General features: G+C 44.5%; 1 protein-coding gene across 2 annotated transcripts in view; it reads right to left on the bottom strand.

Annotated features, from left to right (window-relative positions):
- LOC144819553 (fructose-1,6-bisphosphatase isozyme 2) overlaps window positions 1-22,522 on the bottom strand; it is a 415,645-nt gene that overhangs the window by 357,849 nt on the left and 35,274 nt on the right. For both annotated transcript variants that reach the window (XM_078677393.1, XM_078677392.1), the window contains exon 2: window positions 6,984-7,146. In XM_078677393.1, coding sequence (XP_078533519.1) covers window positions 6,984-7,146 — 163 coding nt within the window. The remainder of the gene's footprint in view (window positions 1-6,983; window positions 7,147-22,522) is intronic.

Raw genomic sequence — 22,522 nt, 5'->3', positions numbered from 1 at the left:
TGATGCATAAGCCTTCAGAAGTGCATATGCTGATGCACAGGCCCTCAGGCAGATTCACAGGGGTAATGAGGGAAGGGAAATTACTCAAACTGGTCAAGGAGGGGTGGTAGATTAGAACAATGTGAGAAATAGAAGTACAACCAGAAACGTCTGAGCCTTCCTGATACTTCATGAGGATAGCATCTGGAGAGAGAGAAGCAGAGGGGAGCAGTTCCACAGAGTAGAGCCCTAATGCCTGGAATGACCTTTACTAATAATGTTTACACGTTGTAGTGTGCAGAGCTACTTTGTTATGTCACTTACGTGAGGCATTCCTTTTGGCATATGGTCAGCCGGTTCATGGAAACCAATTGTGAGTTAACCATGAGCATGGCCAGTCGGTTTTTTGGACCCAATTCACAAAAAAATATTTCATTGGTTGTCAGCAATTCACATGTGGATTCCTGAAAGATGCAAATGTTTTAAGTCCTGCATTTTTTGCTGCAAGTAAGGTGTAGAAGTCAAAAACATGCTCAGTGCAGAAAGTGAGGTGTGGGCAGATCTTGACTTCGTTTGGTTGAAAGTTCGCTTGGTCTAGAGTGTGCTGTCATTCAGAAACTCAGATCCAGGGCTGGACAATCTTTCTTGGTGCCCCGCCCCCAATAACCTTAACGGATCCCCTCATTACCACCCTCTAACAGTGCCCCTCATCTCTCCATAATCTGCTTTCACTTTTACTTAATTTCTTTTATAGCGCTAGTCATCCCAATGTGAGGCGTCAGAGTGCTTTACATCACACACATTATACAGAGACAATGAATCATGCAAGTGTGTAAATCAATGTATAGTAAATGTTACTTAGCAATGGAGAGCTACTAGGGGTAGGAGTCACTTACCATCCAGGGAATTACCAGTATAGATGACATCTGCTTGGTGTGGAGAAACACAAACTCGGATCTTGAAATGTAACGGCGATTGGTGATGGTAATATTAATAAGAATGTATTATTACCCAAAGGAACCTTTTTGTAGCAACCTTACAATAATGAAAGGTTGTGAAAAAAATATTGTTCTAAACCTATACATAGAGCCCCGGCATGGAGTTTTAGCCGAAGGTGCTGCCCCTGACATTGTGGGAGCACTTTAAGAAAACTGTCAGCATGGCTGGGTCACCATTTAGTGGCAGCCCAGTCATGACTTTTTTGTTTTACAGAAATAAACTCTGAAAGTGTTATGTTTTTATTGCAAAACAAAAAGGCAATGTCCCTGGTGGGCTAGGGTTTTTTTAACAGGCGGGCCTACCGATGCAGCGTTTTTGACCATGGAGCCAGCTGAGGCTCTGATGTCGGAAACTCAGGTGGGAGGTCTTTGAGTGTGCTGATTTTTGGCTCATCTCCTTTTAATGCCAACTTCTAAATGGAATCCTCAGTCTTTGGACTGCTGACCTACTGTCACAACTTACTGAAAAGCCTAAGAATCCTCCTGTTGCTGAAATGACTCTGGGTGTCATAGCCACATTTAAATTAACCCATCTTGTACTCGGTGACAGTGGTTTCCTGAGTCGGTGACAATCATTTCTTGCAGTACCACTGAGATGATGAATCCGACTTAGGAGAAGGACCATCCTTGCAAAGCTTCATAGATGAATTGGTGGAGACCCCAGAAGATGAAGGAGAGTTTCAATTCACAGGTACAATTCACCGTGAAGAAGAAGAGTCAGAGTAGTTTAGATCTGCCAATATTAATACTAGATGGAGCCCTAGTAGAGCAGTGTGTAGTGTTCTCTCAAAGGATTGGTCAAGATATTCCTTGTGGTTCAGGAAGTCTCTGTCCCCCTTCAGAAAGACATCAGGGGTAGGAATTGGTTAAGAGGAAAGATGGAAGGATAGTTGCTCTGTGCCTATATTTTCAGGACCAGTATACGGTTTGGAGTTCCTTAGAAAAATTTGCACATGAGCTAGCCCGCATGCGGTGCTGTAATGCCACAGAAGTCAATAAGTTCTAATGGGCTCTTACTTATTATCATTAAAACAGATTTCATTTGGAGCCCCACAGAGATGTCCATTGTCACCCCTATAATGTCCAACTTCGTATTAGGCCGAGCAAATCTAAGTGTCAGAACAACAACATCGGGTAGAGAACCTTGCCAGAGTTTTTTTTCTCTCTCCTTCACTCGTTTTAGGTATTGGAGAGACCCACAGCCCCTCCCAGTCCATGGGGCACAATTTTGCAACCTACTAAGTATGTAATATTTGTGTGTTATTTGTGTGTCGTTTTCCACTGTGTGTTGATGTTTTTAAATCACATGCTAACCACAATTTGATTAGGCAGCATGCAAAACTAGTGTGATAGACAGCTTTTCTAAATCCGAACCAGGCATTATGAAAGGTTATTTACGCACCATGGATGAGACTTGTGTGTACCAACATGATATATTACTGTCAATCCTAATAGTGAATATAGGGGCTTAGGTTGCCTTAACTATGTTTGCTCTTTTTTTTTTACGTGATATTGTTCAATCGTATGTATTTACAAACGCATGCTTATTAGTTGCAGCGTCATTTAATATCCTTTTTTCACCTTATTAAGGTTACTTAGGAGTGGCGTATACAGGGCTGGTCCCTGTGTAGTCCTGACGAAGAGCACTGGGTAACATTCGAAACATGTTGACCAATACTAGGCACACCTAACCCATTACAGCTAGGTTTTCAAGTATTTTACCCCGTTTTTAGCCCATACCGAGAAAGAGCAAGAATAAAATAATTTCGCCCACTAGCTGGATATTTGTATACTCACTTTGGTCTGCTCCACTACACTTCCTGCACTACACATAGTTCTCACAAAAGTGCTCCTACGTAATCCGCAAGTCGAAGCACGCCTCAGTCCATAGAGGACTGAGATGAAATGAAATGAAAAGAACATTTATAGAGCACGGTAGCTACCCTGAGGCGTCCTAGCGCTGCATACAAACGCAAGTGAGGGGACAAGGGGAGCCTGTTCTAGTTGTTAAACAGCTGAGTTTTTAGCTTTTTTCTGAAGGGCAGTAGGTTGTGTTCTGCGCGCAGGTGAGGGGGCAGGGAGTTCCAGAGTTTGGGCGTGTTGTGGGAGAAGGAACGTCCACCACATCTAGCTTTCTTGATTCTGGGTATTGTGAGGAGATGAGAGGAGGTAGACCTTAGCTGTCTAATTGGCTGGTAAGGTGTGACAAGGGTGTGACTGATTGTGGCGCCTGATTTCCAAAATGCTCTATGTGCAATGCACAGGCCCTTGAATATAATTCTGTCTTCAACAGGGAGCCAATGAAGCTTTCTGAGTTCTGAATGAACTGAGATCCGACGTGGGATCTGGAGTAGTGTGCGTGCTGCACAATTCTGAATAACCTGTAGTTTATACAGAGTGGACTGTGGCGCCCCTAGATAGAGGGCATTTCCAAAGTCCAGACGTGAAAGGATTAGGCCTTGGATCATCATCCGTCTGGCGTTAAAGGGAAGGAGGGGCATGATTTTTCGGATGATCCTGAGTAGGCCAAAGCAGGTGGCTGATAGCTTTGCTGCTTGGTACTTGAAATTGAGGGACTTGTCCAATCAGATGCCAAGGCTCTTGATGGTGTCTTTGGGCACAGGGGGGGATCCAAGACAAGTGGGCCAGAGGTGATCGATGTTGAGAGTGACGCGGTGGCCTAGTAGCATTAGCTCTGTTTTGTCTCCGTTTAGCTTGAGACAGGAGGATGTCATCCAGGAGGTCACTGCCTCCAAGCAGTCCCTCAGACGATTGGGGATGTTGTGAGAGTGGCTGAGAGCCACCACTAGCTGAGTATCGTCCGCATAGGTGACTATCTTTAACCCAAAGGGACGGACGATCTCAGCGAGGGGGCTCATGTATATATTGAAAAGTGTGGGACTTAAGGAGGAACCTTGCGGTACCCCGCAGTCGAGAGGTTTACTAATGGAAGCAGTGTCATCCTCAAACACTTGGAAGGATTGCTCCTTCAGGTATGATTCGAACCATGAGAGTGCTGTTGATGATACTCATAGGTTGATCAGCCACTGTAATAGAATCCTGTGATTTACAGTGTCGAAGGCGGCACTAAGGTCTAGCAGGATGATGGCTGCCATACCTCTCTGATCCGTGATCTTCCTTGCCTCTTCTGTGACATTGATAAGGGCAGTCTCAGTTCCGTGCATAGGTCGGAAACCTGTTTGAGTCGGATCAAGTAGTTGATGGGTTTCTAGAAACTCCATCAGAGTCTTATTCACGTGTTTCTCCAAAATCTTACTGAGCCAAGGCAACAGGGATATCGGTCGGTAGTTTCCTGGGACATTTGGATCTAGGCTGTTTTTTTTTTAGGAGAGCCTTGACCATAGCCCGTTTCCATGGAGGCGGGACAGTTCCGGTAGTTAGCGAGGAATTGAGTAGTTCTAGAATGGTGGTTAGGATATGTGTGGTAACTGTTTGCAGAGAACGTGGTGAGGCTGGATCGTTGGGAGATCCGGATTTTACTTGAAGCATGATGGAGTTTAATGTGAAGGGATCAAGTAGGGGAAAGTTTGCAAGTGTTGCCGGAGTGTAGGTTTGTGTCTCAGGAGGGATGCTTTCTGAGGCTGGTGCATGACTGAGGGGGAAGGAGGTGTATATGGTTTGTATTTTGTTATAGAAGAATTCTGCCAGATCGGTACAACGAGATTAGGGATTAAGAGGAGTGTGGATTTTTTCAGGGAGTTTCAGAAGGGATTTTGCAATTTTAGAGATTTCCTCCGGTTTGGATGCTGCATCGATGATCTTGCTCTCGTAAAATGATGCGTGCGCAGTTCTAATTCCATTTTTATAGGTTTTTATTGCAGTTCTGTACACGATTTTTCTAGCGAGGGAGTAGTCTAAGCGCCAGTTTCTCTCTAATTTTTTGCATTGGCGTTTTTGGTCTCGTAGGTCCTGGGAATACCAGGGGCGCTCTTGGTGATGCGTTTTGGTTTAATAATAGTGATGGGGAGAACGGAACCTAGAGAGTTTAGAATCCAGTTGTTAAAGTTCTCATTGGCTATAGAGGGATCCCCATTGAAGGCTGGTCTGGAGGAGTCTAGAGATGTTGCCCATTCGGCTTGGGGAAGTTTGGACCAGTTGCGTTCCTTCCGAGAGGCTATATTGGGTGTTTGATATGGGGTTATGCATCCCCATGAGGCAGGTATTAGAAAGTGGTCCGTCCATGGCAAGGTCAGAGGGTTTCCCACTGAGAGGTCTGGACAGTTGGTAAAAATGGGGTCTAGGAGGTGGCCCTTGGAATGAGTAGGTTTTAGCACTAATTGTTGGAGCTGTAGAGCAGCAAGACTGGAGATAGTTTCTAAGGCGTTGTTATCTAGGACATTGTCAAGATGGATATTAAAATCTCCCAGAAGAGTGAAGCTATGGAGGCTGGCAAGGAATTGAGGAACTGTCCAGGGGACCCTGGTGGATGGTATATGAGTATCCCTGATAGGGTGCTTGTAGGGGAGAAATCTAAGGCGAAAGAAAGTCTTTTGCAATAGGATATTGGGTGGTCGGAGCTGCGGCAGCTATAGCATTCTTTATAGATGATGGCTAGCCCGCCTCCTCTACCAGTTGTGCGGTCTTTTCGCATGATATGGTATCTTTTCGGTAGGGCCTGGACGATGTTGGGGTCTGACTCGAGATGGAGCCATGTTTCAGTTAAGAATAGGACATCGGGGCTATGTTCTTCTAGTAGCAGAGAGATTTCATGGGTGTGCTTGGGGAGGGATCTGCAGTTTAGTAGGAGGATGCTTCGCTGTGTAGTTGTCGTTGGGATGACCGGGGGGGTCTGAAGGCCACAGTGCAGGCATGCTAGGTTCTGATATAGTAAATTGCATATAGTTGGGCATGGTGGCGGGGCTTTTCCTCTAAGTTTGTACAGTGCCTCAGGGCTGAATTTTATTAGTTGTGTAGAAAAAGGAGCAGGGGTCATAGCCCCTGGCCCCGGTCGGCCGCGGACAGGCGCAGACGGGCTTGCCTGAGGGCTTTCCGTGATAAATACTGGTGTGGAAGAGATATCACTTATCAGTGCAAAGTATAAAATATGGTGACCTGTTACGCCAGTGATCACTATAAGACTCGAGGATTCAGATTAGTGCCCTGAGGAAGCCCCATTGGGGCAAAACGCGTTAGCTGTATTTTGGCTGCTTTGTCCGATCATCTCATGCCATGAATGATTCAAGAATCCATTAAAAAGAATATATCTGACATCATTGAAGAGACTGGATTGTGTTACCTACTGTGCATTTGAGCATTTTTGTAAAATGTATGTTGCCTCTCTGTGTGCTTTTTTAGTGGATTGCTAATGCACTACTGCTTGCTGGCTTCAAAGGTATAAAACTCGTCACTTGCTGCTATTAGACATAATATGTCAATTCTGTGTCACTGTGCAGAGGTTCAAGGGAGTTCTAGGTCTCCTTCATGTACTAACTCCACTCTCATCTACTCTGCATTTCAATAATGGCTGCTTATTGCTTAGCTATATATATCTAAGGCCTTACTATGGTAGTGTTGCTCTCTGCATATGTTCAGTCGCTGCTGAAAACCACTGCACATACATTTTAAATGTAAACAATTAAATGCATTCAGTATTACTGACGAGAGTGGCATATATTTACGCAGCTCTCAATTTCCATACTATGGTATATATTATTTCTTATCTCTTCTACTTGCAGATTATGTAAACCCTCCTTTACCTTTGCGGCAAAGCACTCTGCCACTCTTTGGAGCCTAGAATGCCATATCAAAAACACAAAAATAAATACAATAAGGTAAAAGGCACTGGTGAATAGGTATATAACATGTCACCATTCGCAGAATCTGAATGTTAGGCAAGTTCAGCTCTCGTAATGATAGGTCTGCCTTGTTGTGCTGGTCCTATGGTAATTTACATTTCATTGACTCCTGAGTGGGATCGCCCTCATAGAAAGCATCAGTACTGACTACAGAGTGTGAATGTTCCTCAGTCAAAGCATCAGTACTGACCCGCTTGTCTTTCGGAATGATAATGGCTTCCTTATTCTCCTCAGACACCAGGACGCACGTGCTGTAGGATGACTTCAGAATGTTAATAACCAAATCATTGGAGAGGACGTCCAGCTTTTTGACCTCGTCACCAGTCACATTCACACTTCCTGAGATGCCATACCTGAAAAGTTGACAAAAAGAACCATATGTAATCATAAGCAGCATGTAATACTTTAAAAATGTTCGAAATGTAATGTGATAAAGAACAGGCATAACACTGTCCGAAATTGTGGGAATTTGAGAACAGGAGTTTAAAGGGGGTCCATTCCGAATAGTGAGTGGCACTGGTATGTATAGGTGTTTTGTGACCGGGAATGCAGACGCAAAATATTTGCAGATTACCAATTTCAAATTGGTGGTAAGCCATTTGCAAACTTGAAGGGGTCTCCAAGTGACCCCTCCCCTTTTTGGGACAGCTTGTCCCCCTAATTATTTTAATTTACATATTTGTGTGAGGGCCATTGCACCTTATAGGAGCACTCCCCCAGGTAAGGAATTTACCTCCCTCCCTCTTCTATTAGGAATAGCACACATCTTGGTTTCACAGTATGACAGAGGCATGCATGGCTAAACTACGCATGCCTCTACTATGCGCCCCCAACAACAAATGTGTCTAAACAATGCATTTCTTTACCATGCAAGCTTTCACCACACATGCCTTTATAATGCAATTTTGTGGTAAAGGCATGAGTGGTAAAGGGATGTGAGGTACAGACCACACCCCAACCCCCAGCCCTGAGCCCTAAATACTTCCTCGACCACCCTGAGCCCTTAAAACTGCTCTCCTCAGCCCTAAACACTACCCCAACCCTTCCGAGCCCTAAACACTGCCCGACCCTCCCTGAGCCCTGAACACTACCCTGACCTTCAAGCCCTAAACACTACCCCGACCGCCCTGAGCGTTAAACACTATCCAACACCCCTGATCGCTTAAGACTACCCAACCCCATAAGCCCTAAAAACGACCCTACTTCACACACCCTAAACACTACCCCGGGCCCTAAACACTTCCCTGACCCCCTGAGCCTTAAACACTACCCCGATCCACCTAAGCCCTAAACACTACCCTGAACCCCCAGCCCTAAACACCCCCTGACACTTCCCCCGAGCGCTAAACACTAACCCAACCCCCTGAGCATTAAAAACGACCCCAACCCCCTGAGCCCTTAAAACTACCCCGATCCTAAACACTACCCCGAGTCCTAAACACTACCCGACCAACCAAGGCCTAAACACTAGCCCTCCCCCCGCCGCCGCTTCCCCCCCCCCCCCCGCCCCCCCGGCGAGTTCTAAAAACGACCCCAACCCCCCCACAGCCCTAAAAACTACCCCAACACCCTGAGCCCTAAAAATTACCCCTACCCTTAAAAACTACCCGTCCCCTAAAACTCGACCCAGCGCTACTTACCTCACCGCGTACTCGCCCGATCCTTCCTGTTCCTGGGCTCGCCCATCCCAACATCTACACCGCGCGCTGCCTTAACCACGCATATCCGGGTTAAGGCATAGGTGCTTGGGCTTTTGGGGAAATGACACTCATGGCTCTGCCCACATTGTAAAGGCCGTTTCCTGTGTGTGTGGGGTGTGCACAGTGCCCATCGTGATAAAATGCTAGCCCTCATACAATTTTGGTAATTCATGGCAACTGCAAAAAAGCTGATCTTCACAAGTTGGTAGCAATTCTTGGCAATTTGTGGTATATGAGGTGTGATGCCCGCTGCTTACCCCTGGTAAAATGTTGCTCCTTGAATAATGAACTGGGGGCATCCATGTCAGGGGATACTGAACATAGAAGTCGGTGTTCGAGTTCTAGGTTCCGCTCAGCAAGGATAAGCTATGTTCGGGGGCGTTCATTGGGTGAGCTTTGCAGGAAGAGTGTGCACCGTACTCTCTGAAGCTGCGTGGCTGCCTCCTTTTATATGGGGACGGCTTACTAGTGCACCATATTCTTTTCCTGGATCTGCCCCTGTTTGGTCTCTTCGAACCCTACAGCATGGCCTGAGCTACATCCATGCACCACTAGGCAGTTGCCTTGCAGCACCACCACCAGAAGCCACAAGAGGGTGCCAGGCTGCAAGAAATTGCTTCAAAAATAATCTCGCTGGCAGAGGAGTGGGAACAACCAAAAGGCAAATTGTCATTTCACCCAGGGATCTGAAAATCCTTGCATTGGAGCAGCTTTGCAGACATGTGTGAAAGAAAGCATGTTGGACTTTGTAAGAAACACCCAAGACTACTGGCAGCTTGTACCATGACACAGCAATCAGATCACATGGGGCTGCGCTGTGGTTCGGTGATCAGCTGTGTTCACACAGCACAATCTGACCTTCCTTTCTATGACTAAGACAGGGAGCGTTTAGCAAGACAGTTCCAAGAAAAGTCTCTGACTACGGTAGATTAGCTTGTGATATAATGGGATGTCCACTCAGTACGTTTCTCGCACTTCGATTCTATCATAACAAATGTTGCATGGTTTGTTTGGAAAAGTCATTATCCAGTTCTAAGAGCTCAGCGTGTTTGATCTCCCACAACAAGTTCTTCTGAATGAAATGAAAGAGAGAGAGCAACTCCTATGCTATTTTTAAAGCTAAAGCTATCTAGATTTCCAAACAGGGCAACAGTGTGTCCTTGGTATGTTGTTAATTCATAGTTCCATACAAACTTTACAGTGAATACGAACAAGAGGAAATGTTTGGAAGAGAACATAGCAAAATGAGAATCTTAGAGCAGGCACTTAACCAAAGAGCTAGACAATAATGTAGAGAAACATGCCTTCTGAAGGACCCCATCGTTAAACAAGCATTGGCAAAGCCAATAGATATTGCCTATGTAAGATCTATTGCCAACGTAATTTATTAATATTATACATGCTGTTCGGCATGGCTAAACGTTAGTGGCATAAAGGAGGTTGCTGTGAAGTGTTGTAGCGTGGTGTAGAGTGGCTTAGAGTGGTGTTGCATAGAGGACCGTAGAGTGGCGTGGACTGGCATGGGCTGGCCTAAAGTGGTGTAGAGTGACATAGACCGAAGTGGCGTAGAATGTCATGGAGTGTCATGGAGGGATTAAAGTGTTATAGAGTGGAAGGGCATAGAGTGCAGGTGAGTATTGTAGAGTTAAGTGGCATAGAGTGGCATAGACTGTTGTGGTATAGATTGGAGTAAAGCAGTGGTTAATTTGCAAAGAAAAAGGTGCCTGGGCTCTCGCTAGGAAGCAGCTTGCACCAGCCCATGTCCCCTGTTCGCGCCGCCTAAAACAGAACCAACTACTAACGTAAATGTGGTGAGTGGATGTGGGTAATGGCTAGAGCTGCTGACTTTGGAGCTAGGGAGCCAGGTTAGAATCTCGGCGTCCCAACATCCTGTGGTTCTGGGCAAATCACTTAGGCCCACATGCATCATTGTGACATTTTGCACTTCCTAATTTGCGAAAAATAAGGAATCGCAAATTAAGAAGTGCAAAATGCTATGCATCATTATTTTCGGTATTCATTTGTGATTCGGTAAAAATCGCAATTTTTACCGAATCCCAAATGAATACCGAATTCTTAAGTAAATTTTCGCAATATCCATTGATTCCTATGGGCCAAAAGGCCCATAGGAGTCAATTGGAAGGCATTAGCAAATTGCGAGTGGCACTTTGAAAATTTCATGGGTGCAGGGGGGGGGGTCCAAAGGACCCCCCCATGCACCCCTGAAATGTATTTTTCGCATCATGTTTCACACACACATGTCCTAAGGACATGTGTGTGTGAAACATGAATGCTGAAAAAAAAAACATTTTCAGCATTGGAAACACTTTTTCCAAATTTACCGAGTGGTTCAACCACTCGGTAAATTTGGCACCCTAATTGCGAATTTACACTTTTAAAAGTAATGATGCATTGCTTTTAAGAAATCGCACATCTGCGACTTCTTAAAAGCACCCGCAATTTTAGAACTCGCAAAAATGTTACGAATTCTAAAATTGCTTCATGCATCCCAAAAAGCACTTTTGCATTCGCAAACGGCCGATTTTAAGGAATCGCACCGTTTGCGACTACAAAAATGCTTGATGCATGTGGGCCACTATCTCTCCATGCCTACTATAAAGAATGTGTCCTTAATGAAAAACCCCGGCATTTATGATTAAGGACCAATGACTCTGACAAATGAAAATATTGCTGACATGACATGTCGTTATATAACGCTGTGTATTCATTTCAAAATCAGAATGAGCTGAGAAAACAAAGCACATGATAGAGCAATTAAGCCGACGGATAGCTATCGGCACACGTTCTCAAGGGCTGTGGAAAGAAACAATGGAAGGAGTACCACCTGAAAAGTGCTCAACAGAGCGATTTCGGCGGGACGATTCGATTTCAGAAAGAAGAGAGTCCTTCTTTGGTTTTTAATAACCCCTCACTCACCGACCTGGTCGGTGACATGCTTCATCATCGGGGCCACCTCGATGGCCGAGTGCCATCAAGGTGTGCTACAACACCTGAAATACAGTGGAGCTGGTATGTGGGTGATGAATGTAGAAAAAAGAGTGGGTGTGTTAAAAATTGTCCTGGTATGGCTTATTTAGGAAAAAACTTTATTCTTAAGACTACTGGACAATGTTAAAATATGTGTGTAGATACAATAATAGGTATAATTATGACCAAGTGTATCTGGATTATATGTGGAGGGTCTACATGTTTCAAACCGTAATGGGAATTACCGGTTTTTCTTCAGGACCAAAGCAAAGAAATGGGTGGTCAGGGTACACTAACACCCTGCCGTGCCGTCATTCCTTTGTGCCTAGGTTACCAAATTCGTGAAACCAGGCAAAAAAGTCAACAAAGGTATAACCCGAAAGTGGTTATCCTAAAAATAAAAAGACCTGTGGAGAAAAAGAAGTATTGATCACAAAAAAACACGTTACAAGCCTGCAACATAGTGAAGTGACGAAATCTCCTGTCTTTGTGCTTCATAGTTCATCCCACACTGAGTTAATGCGGACTATTGTTGTGCATTAATTCTAGGGTGCATGGTGCAGCTCAAAATAATCGAAATAAAATATTGGAGCAGATTTGTCGACTAGACATCCTGGCACACCTATCAATCGTGGAGTGCTTGGTGACAGAGGTCTGAGATTAATTACTCATTCACACGCTTCCAAAATCTATAGGTGCGTGACTATGCCACAATCACGTCATTCTAGGTGAAAAGGCATAACGAGGTGTATTTTTTTTTGTCTCTAGATTCAACACAGGACAGTACAAACAAACACAACATCAAACACATAGTAGAAGTGCTTACTCCTAATAAGGGGTCATTGGGCAGCACGGGATTAGGAGGGAGGAGAGGCCTGTAATTGAAGGCATATTCTGTAATGAAAAACGAATAAAGGCGGTGCTGAGTACCTAGCCGGGAGGTTAAATGTACTCGAAAAACTCGAGTCAAAACGCATGGGACTTCGCGTTTCCTTGGGATGCTGGGGGTCTCTACTTACAGTTCTCGCAGGTCTGACATGGCATTATACCTATGGAGTCCCTCGTGCGCCCGCAATCAGATCGAGCGTTGAGCCGGCATTAAGACGGCCGCCATCACAGTAGTGAAGGGCGTGGCTGATCTGACGTGCTGACGCGCACGCAGAGGCCCGGGCGTTCACTACGGAAGCCTCACGTGTACAAGCTGTTCAGTTACCATAGGACCATCGTCGTCAGTAAACTATAGACAAAACAGGGTTAGTCTAATGTTCCGTGATAGGCATTGATCGGAACACCAAAGTATCAGCATTCTAGGTGAATGGGGAGAGTAGCGCCCCGTGTAATTGTTTAAGCGGAATGGGAAAGCAGGAAGAACAAGGAGAGTACTACTTGTTGCTGCAGAGAGATCCTCACTTGGGGAAGCCCAAGAGACAGTATACAAGGGATGTCTTAGACTAGCATGGACATAGGAGAACATTACGCGTATTAGTAATTTGAAATTTGCAATGACGAACATGACAGGGATAGTCATGATCCACAGGGACAGGTTGTTGAAACTGTTAGAAAAAACTGAAAGATGTTATTTATGCAACCCTGAGTATAGAGGCATTATGAATACTTATAGATGGGAGAGTTTTTTTTACATAACATTTGCCCATTGAATATTATCATTCAGACCATTGATATGTGTGGACAGTCTATAAACCCATCTTTGTTCTTTTTCATACAGACGTTTCTGTAGATTTGGCCCGGCTGGTAGTTGTTCAATGATAGTCCATATCATGTCGTTGGGTGTATGGTTCTTCTCTAAAAAGTGGTCCGTCAATCTGGTTGCACTTTTTTTGCAGCGAATGGTGCTGCGGTGTTCACAGATTCGTTGCTTGATCTTACGGGTGGTCATCCCTACATACTGTTTTTTGCAAATGCATTCGATCAGATAGACAACATTATTGCTATTGCAGTTCGTGTGAGCAATTTGTCTCCATACTTTTCCTTCTTCAAGATCCAATGTCTTAGTGTTTCTCGTCAGGTGGCAAACACAGCAGTTGCCACAGCGATAATGTCCAGTCACATTGGGAAGGCCCCAAATTTCAGTGATGGATTGGTTAGTAGGAACAGTCTTTACTGTAGGCCTGGTTTTAACCAGGGTGTCCTTTAGACTATGCGACTTTTTGAAGGAAAAAAGCGGTTTCTCCCAGTGTAGATTTCCGGAGTTTATAATCGCCCAGTGTTTATTTATACTCCTAGTCACCTGATTAGATATCGCGTTGTATGTAGTTACGCAGGTCAGTGGTATGGAGTTGTTGGCATTCGTTCTTTCTTCAAGAAGTGCCTCTCTTGGTTGGTTCCTGGCCCTTTTCTGGCATTTATTTACAATCTTGTTAGGGTATCCGCGTTTTCGCAACTTTTCGGATAGATCGTTTGCTTGTTCCTTGTATTCAGATAGTTTACTGCAGTTCCTTCTCAATCTGAGGAATTGTCCGTAGGGTAAATTTTCCCTAAGTGGGCGAGGGTGGAAACTCTCAAACCTTAAGAGGTTATTCTTTGCAGTTGGTTTGTAGTGAGTACGGGTCTCTAGTCGGTTATTCTCCTTGCTAATCACCACATCCAGAAACACAATTTCTTCTTTGTCGTAGCAGTTTGTAAATCTCAAGTTGCCATCACAAGTGTTAATCCAGGAGATGAATTGATCCAATTGTTCAGTAGGTCCCTGCCAAATTGCTAGAACATCATCGATGTAGCGTTTCAGATTTTCGCGAAAGGGATTGCTGTCATTAAGGATGAACTTCTGTTCAAAGTTGTGGACGTAAAGTCCGGCCACGCTTGGGGCAAAAACACTTCCCATTGATGTACCCCCCGTCTGTAAGTAGAGGGTACCCTCGAATTCGAAGTAGTTGCATTTTAAAGCCATTTTAGCACATTCCAGAATAAAGGCTCTTGGGGTTTTGTGTGGCCAATCAGTGTTCTCCAAGGTGTTCTCAAGAACTTGGATGGTGTCGTCTTGAGGTATACCCTACGGACAATTCCTCAGATTGAGAAGGAACTGCAGTAAACTATCTGAATACAAGGAACAAGCAAACGATCTATCCGAAAAGTCGCGAAAACGCGGATACCCTAACAAGATTGTAAATAAATGCCAGAAAAGGGCCAGGAACCAACCAAGAGAGGCACTTCTTGAAGAAAGAACGAATGCCAACAACTCCATACCACTGACCTGCGTAACTACATACAACGCGATATCTAATCAGGTGACTAGGAGTATAAATAAACACTGGGCGATTATAAACTCCGGAAATCTACACTGGGAGAAACCGCTTTTTTCCTTCAAAAAGTCGCATAGTCTAAAGGACACCCTGGTAAAAACCAGGCCTACAGTAAAGACTGTTCCTACTAACCAATCCATCACTGAAATTTGGGGCCTTCCCAATGTGACTGGACATTATCGCTGTGGCAACTGCTGTGTTTGCCACCTGACGAGAAACACTAAGACATTGGATCTTGAAGAAGGAAAAGTATGGAGACAAATTGCTCACACGAACTGCAATAGCAATAATGTTGTCTATCTGATCGAATGCATTTGCAAAAAACAGTATGTAGGGATGACCACCCGTAAGATCAAGCAACGAATCTGCGAACACTGCAGCACCATTCGCTGCAAAAAAAGTGCAACCAGATTGACGGACCACTTTTTAGAGAAGAACCACACACCCAACGACATGATATGGACTATCATTGAACAACTACCAGCCGGGCCAAATCTACAGAAACGTCTGTATGAAAAAGAACAAAGATGGGTTTATAGACTGTCCACACATATCAATGGTCTGAATGATAATATTCAAAGGGCAAATGTTATGTAAAAAAAACTCTCCCATCTATAAGTATTCATAATGCCTCTATACTCAGGGTTGCATAAATAACATCTTTCAGTTTTTTCTAACAGTTTCAAAAACCTGTCCCTGTGGATCATGACTATCCCTGTCATGTTCGTCATTGCAAATTTCAAATTATTAATACGCGTAATGTTCTCCTATGTCCATGCTAGTCTAAGACATCCCTTGTATACTGTCTCTTGGGCTTCCCCAAGTGAGGATCTCTCTGCAGCAACAAGTAGTACTCTCCTTGTTCTTCCTGCTTTCCCATTCCGCTTAAACAATTACACGGGGCGCTACTCTCCCCATTCACCTAGAATGCTGATACTTTGGTGTTCCGATCAATGCCTATCACGGAACATTAGACTAACCCTGTTTTGTCTATAGTTTACTGACGACGATGTTACTATGGTAACTGAACAGCTTGTACACGTGAGGCTTCCATAGTGAACGCCCGGGCCTCTGCGTGCGCGTCAGCACGTCAGATCAGCCACGCCCTTCACTACTGTGATGGCGGCCGTCTTAATGCCGGCTCAACGCTCGATCTGATTGCGGGCGCACGAGGGACTCCATAGGTATAATGCCATGTCAGACCTGCGAGAACTGTAAGTAGAGACCCCCAGCATCCCAAGGAAACGCGAAGTCCCATGCGTTTTGACTCGAGTTTTTCGAGTACATTTAACCTCCCGGCTAGGTACTCAGCACCACCTTTATTCGTTTTTCATTACAGAATATGCCTTCAATTACAGGCCTCTCCTCCCTCCTAATCCCGTGCTGCCCAATGACCCCTTATTAGGAGTAAGCACTTCTACTATGTGTTTGATGTTGTGTTTGTTTGTACTGTCCTGTGTTGAATCTAGAGACAAAAAAAATACACCTCGTTATGCCTTTTTACCTAGAATGACGTGATTGTGGCATAGTCACGCACCTATAGATTTCGGAAGCGTGTGAATGAGTAATTAATCTCAGACCTCTGTCACCAAGCACTCCACGATTGATAGGTGTGCCAGGATGTCTAGTCGACAAATCTGCTCCAATATTTTATTTCGATTATTTTGAGCTGCACCATGCACCCTAGAATTAATGCACAACAATAGTCCGCATTAACTCAGTGTGGGATGAACTATGAAGCACAAAGACAGGAGATTTCGTCACTTCACTATGTTGCAGGCTTGTAACGTGTTTTTTTGTGATCAATACTTCTTTTTCTCCACAGGTCTTTTTATTTTTAGGATAACCACTTTCGGGTTATACCTTTGTTGACTTTTTTGCCTGGTTTCACGAATTTGGTAACCTAGGCACAAAGGAATGATGGCACGGCAGGGTGTTAGTGTACCCTGACCACCCATTTCTTTGCTTTGGTCCTGAAGAAAAACCGGTAATTCCCATTACGGTTTGAAACATGTAGACCCTCCACATATAATCCAGATACACTTGGTCATAATTATACCTATTATTGTATCTACACACATATTTTAACATTGTCCAGTAGTCTTAAGAATGAAGTTTTTTCCTAAATAAGCCATACCAGGACAATTTTTAACACACCCACTCTTTTTTCTACATTCATCACCCACATACCAGCTCCACTGTATTTCAGGTGTTGTAGCACACCTTGATGGCACTCGGCCATCGAGGTGGCCCCGATGATGAAGCATGTCACCGACCAGGTCGGTGAGTGAGGGGTTATTAAAAACCAAAGAAGGACTCTCTTCTTTCTGAAATCGAATCATCCCGCCGAAATCGCTCTGTTGAGCACTTTTCAGGTGGTACTCCTTCCTTTTGTTAATATAGATACCTAACCCAGGGGACCAGGAGTATTGTTCCGTCCACTTCGGTGGATAAAATCCCTTCACTCTCTCCTTTTGTTTATATTATGAAAGAAACAATGGGCCATCTTACTCTGAGACAGCCATTACTTAGTGTGCTTCTGTTGACTTGAAGAAACCTGCGTGCAGTTCGGAGAAGGGTTCACTTGCTGCATATATTTTAGCAGCAGTGTTGTTTGGGGAAGGAGATTTTTGAGGGCTCATAACTACTGTAGGAAACTCCATTTGAGAAGGGGACAGTTAGGAGCATAATTGAAGCCACAAGACAACTAAGCACAGAGCATCTAGATGTGCACAGGAAAGCAAGGTAGGGCTTAGTTGATGCTAAGCTGCCAGCATCCGGCAAGCTAGGTTTTGCCACAAGGTTGAGGCTGGCCTGGACAAAGCAGACACAGGAAGTGGGCAGGTCAGTCTAGGAAACCATCCAGGGAAAATGACAGTGGGAAAAGTACAGAAGGGAAAGGAGCAACAGAGTGTAGCAGACCGCTTCATCATCTCCAAACCTTTCCCTCTGAGAATTTAAATGTCTCGCTTTTGCTGCCAAAAGGCAATCAGCGACTACTACCGTGTGGTGCTCTGTGAACTTCATTTTGGCCATAGGGATTGATTCACTGACCCAGACTACAGAGGACAGGGATCTGGAATTGCTGCGCAATAGGGGAAGAAAGACCTTACAAAACCAGTCCAGCCCCCTGTTTCAAAACTGGCCCAGACCCCCTCCCTTCCAGCCTCCCGACCTGTAGATTGCACATGGTGCCCTGGGGCATGATTGCTCGGAGCCAGTCTTCACTCATGGAACAGTAACATACCAACCACAAACACAATCAATAAAAAGCAGCGTTACATACTGGGTCACGTCACATAACGTTAAGTTTTCTGCACTTTGCTTCAAATAATAGTGCCACTCAGATGTAACTGCCGGTGCCTGTGCATCGTGCATGTGTACCTCGTAATGGTAAAGACAGGCCAACGACATAGAGTTTTAAAAAGGTGGCAGCACGCACACTGGCGTGGCTGCCGAGGCTCCACAGGAACAAATCCAGCCCAATCATTGGCCCACCCACCAGAAACACTGACTGGAGGAGCATGGATTTATTATCCGCTCTCAGCTCTTCACTGGGGACTCGTAGAGAAAGAGACGGAAAGAGTGAGTGACCTTAAATGTGATTGAGAACACATTGTTGGGTTACACAGACACACATTATGCAGTTGTGGTTGATGTGAGTTGGCACTTGGGTCTCTAGACCTGGTAGCTGATAGATAAGTGCCGGGGCTAGGCACCGGAAACCACCGGCACAAATTAAGCACTGGAGTAAAGTAATATGGAGTGGTGTAGAGGGAGTTGTCTAGAGTGGAGTATAGTGGCCTAGAGTTAATGAGTTTGTTGTTGAGTGGAGTGAAGTAGTGTGGTAAAGTAGAATGGTATACAATGGAGTAGAGTGTTGAAGTGTTTTGTAGAGTGTCATAGAGTGGAGTGGCATAGAGTGTAGCAGTGGAGTAGAGCAGAGTGGAGTTGTGTGTTGTAGATTAGAGTGGAGTAAAGTGGCATGAAGTGGCATGGAGAGAGTTGCATAGAGCATCGCAGAGGGGAGTAGAATGCCATACAGTGGCATACAGTGGAGTATTGTGTTGAAGAGTGAAGACGCATACAGTGGGGTAGGGTGTTGTAGAGGGGAGTAAAGTTTAATGGACTAGAGTGTCATAGGGTGTAGTGGCGTGGAGTGTAGCAGTGGAGTAGAGCAGAGTGGAGTTGTGTGCTGTAGAATAGAGTGGAGTAAAGTGGCATGAAGTGGCGTGGAGAGAGTTGCGTAGAGCATGGCAGAGGGGACTAGAATGCCATAGAGTGGCATACATTGGGGTATTGTGTTGAAGAGTGAAGAAGCATACAGTGGGGTAGAGTGTTGTAGCGCGTAGTAACGTTTAATGGAGGAGAGTGTCATAGAGTGGAGTATCATGGAGCATAATGTCGTAGAGAGGAGTGATGTAGAGTGGAGTAAAGTAGCCTAGAGTGAAGTGACATAGAGTGCAGTTGTGCAGAGTAGATTGGTGCAGAATTGAGTGGTAAAGAGAGTATTGGTTTTTAAGAAAGTGGTGTAGAGTCCACTGGCATTGAGTGCAGTGATGTAGAGTACAGTGGTTTTGAGTAAAGTGCAGTGGCACAGAGTAGTGCAGATTCGATCAGCGCAGAGCGATGTGGCACAGTGTGGAGTGGTGGGGCGAAAAGTAGAGTGGCATAGAGTGGAGTAGAGTGCCAAAGAGTTCAGTGGCGTTGAGTAGATTGTTTCAGAGTAGAGTGAGGTGGCGCAGAGTGAAGTGGTGCAGGGTAGAGTGGAGTGGGGCAGGGCAGAGTGCAGTGACATAGAGTGGCATAGAGTGCAGTGACATTGAGTGCAGTGGTGTAGTGTAAATTAGAATGGATTAGTGTAGAGTGCAGTGTTGTAGAGTGGAGTGGTGCAGATTAGAGTGGCGTAAAGTGTAGTGGCATACATTGCCATGATGTAGAGTGGCACAGGGAAGAGCGGTGTAGAGTAGAGTGCAGTGGTGCAAAGTAGACTAGTATATAGTTCAATGGTAGAGCATGCAGTGTTACAGATTAGAGTGTCGTAGAGTGGAGTGGCGTATAGTAGAGTGGTGTAGGGTAGAGTAGAGTGGTGCAGTGTAGCGTGCAGTGACATACAGTGGAGTGGTGCAGGGTAGAGTAGAGTGGTGCAGGGTAGAGTGGAGTGGGGCAGGGCAGAGTGCAGTGACATAGAGTGGCATAGAGTGCAGTGACATTAAGTGCAGTGGTGTAGTGTAAATTAGAATGGATTAGTGTAGAGTGCAGTGTTGTAGGTGGAGTGGTGCAGATTAGAGTGGCGTAAAGTGTAGTGGCATACATTGCCATGATGTAGAGTGGCACAGGGAAGAGCGGTGTAGAGTAGAGTGCAGTGGTGCAAAGTAGAGTAGTATATAGTTCAATGGTAGAGCATGCAGTGTTACAGATTAGAGTGTCGTAGAGTGGAGTGGTGTATAGTAGAGTGGTGTAGGGTAGAGTAGAGTGGTGCAGTGTAGCGTGCAGTGACATACAGTGGAGTGGTGCAGGGTAGAGTAGAGTGGTGCAGGGTAGAGTGCAGTGACGAAGAGTGGAGTTTTGCAGGATAGAATGGAGGGGTGCACTGTAAAGTGCAGTGACATGTATGTATGTGGAAAAAAGTGGTGTGAACATTATGATTATGTGATCTCTTAAACGTCCCTGAAGCAGTGAAACCTGAGGTAATTAAGGACAGGTTTCAAGCCTCAACACTTTCAAACATCACCAGCCACCACTGGTCACCTCCCAACCTACACCTCTATGACGCTCCAGCCCACCTCTCCATGACACAATCTCCACTTGCAGTAAGTACTCTGACTGTTTAGTGCCCTCCGCTCCATAGCAGTAGCACAGGTCAAAGGTGGTGCCTTTAATCTCAGTCCACCTCTTTGGGAATTTAGAAGTTGGGTCTTCTATTTCCTCCCAGCTATCTCAAAAGGAATTGGTATAATAGATATATATATATATAAGATTGTGCTGTTTGCGCCAGGATGTGTAAAAAACCATCAGAGCATAGCACATAGCCAGCTACAGAAAGCGTGTTGTTACGACAGTAAGGAGAGTTTATGAAAGATGAATGTTTATGCCCCTGGAATACACATTCATTCCACACCAGGACATGGAACTACTCATTTACAAGTTCACAGATCCCAGAAAGAAACCATCGTGAGGGAGCAGTAGGTATCTCAGTTACTAGGAAATCAGGCCTTTGCAAGGATGTCAGATAAGTGCCCAAAGGCACCCTCAACTTCGATTTTAGGTGTTTAATATCCACAAGTCCATTATTTCTATACACACCTGTATTGCCTTTTCTTGATCACGTTGGAAGACGTATAACACATCTCGCAGAGGCAATGACAATTGTCCCATCTGATCGGAACTTTGACCAATTAACCTCGCCCCCGCCCCAACCCTCAGTTTAAACTTCTAAGCAAAATTAACTCTGCTACACAGTCAATCAGCTCAACCTGCCCGGTAAAATGCCTGACTCTGGATTATATTTAAACTTAACAGAAAGGTGAGCATTGTTACAAGAATACCTCATTTCAGTTGCGATAACAATAATAACTTGTTTCTATTTAAAGTTTCATACTACAATTTATATCAAGTTATTGTAAATACATGTGAAAAACATGCATTCCCGAGTTAAACTTTGCTGAATTTGCATTTCATTACCTTAAGGCTACTGCCTTAAAACGTGATTCTGCAACAGTCATTTTTGTGCCTAATTATGAATTTTCTATACTTACTACATAATACACAATCTTCTGCATTATTTAAAGGTTTCAACAACTAGTGTATCTACCTAAAATTACCTACCATTTGTTAAATTCACTGCACAAGGGGTGCACTACACGCTGACCTTAGCACTGCCCATCCTAGGTCCCTTTTTAGCTGTTGATAACTCCATTCAGGCAATTAAAGAGGTGACAATTTTGCCCAGATTCTGTGGACATTCCCAATTGATGAAAAGAGAAAAGTGTTGTTATTTTTTTGAAGGTTTCTAAACTTTAGAAGAACATTTAATATTTTTAATCCTATAGTGCCTTTGGTGGGACACACAACTACTAAATATGAAATTCACTATACTGTTCTTCTGTGGGATTGTTCCTTAATTGAAAGAGGTGCCTTCAAAGCCCTTTCGAGTTAACCTAAGGTAAGCCCTAAACTAAAGACAAGTTTTACAACCTAAGTCATATTCATATGCTTGTATCCTTGTTTCTAGGTCAGAGTTACACAATTTGCTTTACTCTGGGAAGTAGCACGGTTAAGAAGCATTGGTCCAAAACATGAAGCATGGCGTTGGAGATATATGAAGTGAGGGAAAGCAAAAAAAGAGTGCGCAGGAAGGAATATATATTAAACAAGTGTACGTACATTGTACTTTACTGGTGCTTCTCAGTCTTGAAAGGAAGTGAGGTATCAGCTGCAGGAACGAGACAGGAGGCAGCAAAGAAGAGTGATACTGTAGTGCACCAATGCACAACCTCAACATCATCTCCTATGCCGAAGACACCCATCTGATCCTCTCCCTCACCAAGGACCCCCTCACCGCCAAAACCAACCAATACAGTTGTTTCATTGATAGCAGGTTTTGCAGACAGTGCATGTGCGCTGTTAGCTCAACGTAATAAAAAGGGGCTTGTGTGCTTTCATGCAAGACATAAATATTACCAGAATAACATATTGAATAAAATCTGATGATTATTATAGGTTTCTTCGTTCCATGTTTTGAAACTATTCGCTGAGTACCATACTCTTTATGTTGTGGT

Source organism: Lissotriton helveticus, chromosome 2_1 (genome assembly GCF_964261635.1).
Source record: "Lissotriton helveticus chromosome 2_1, aLisHel1.1, whole genome shotgun sequence".
In the NCBI taxonomy this organism is placed as follows: Eukaryota; Metazoa; Chordata; class Amphibia; order Caudata; family Salamandridae; genus Lissotriton; species Lissotriton helveticus.
The sequence above is the reverse complement of the archived record's forward strand: the minus strand, read 5'-3'. Positions and strand labels throughout refer to the sequence as shown.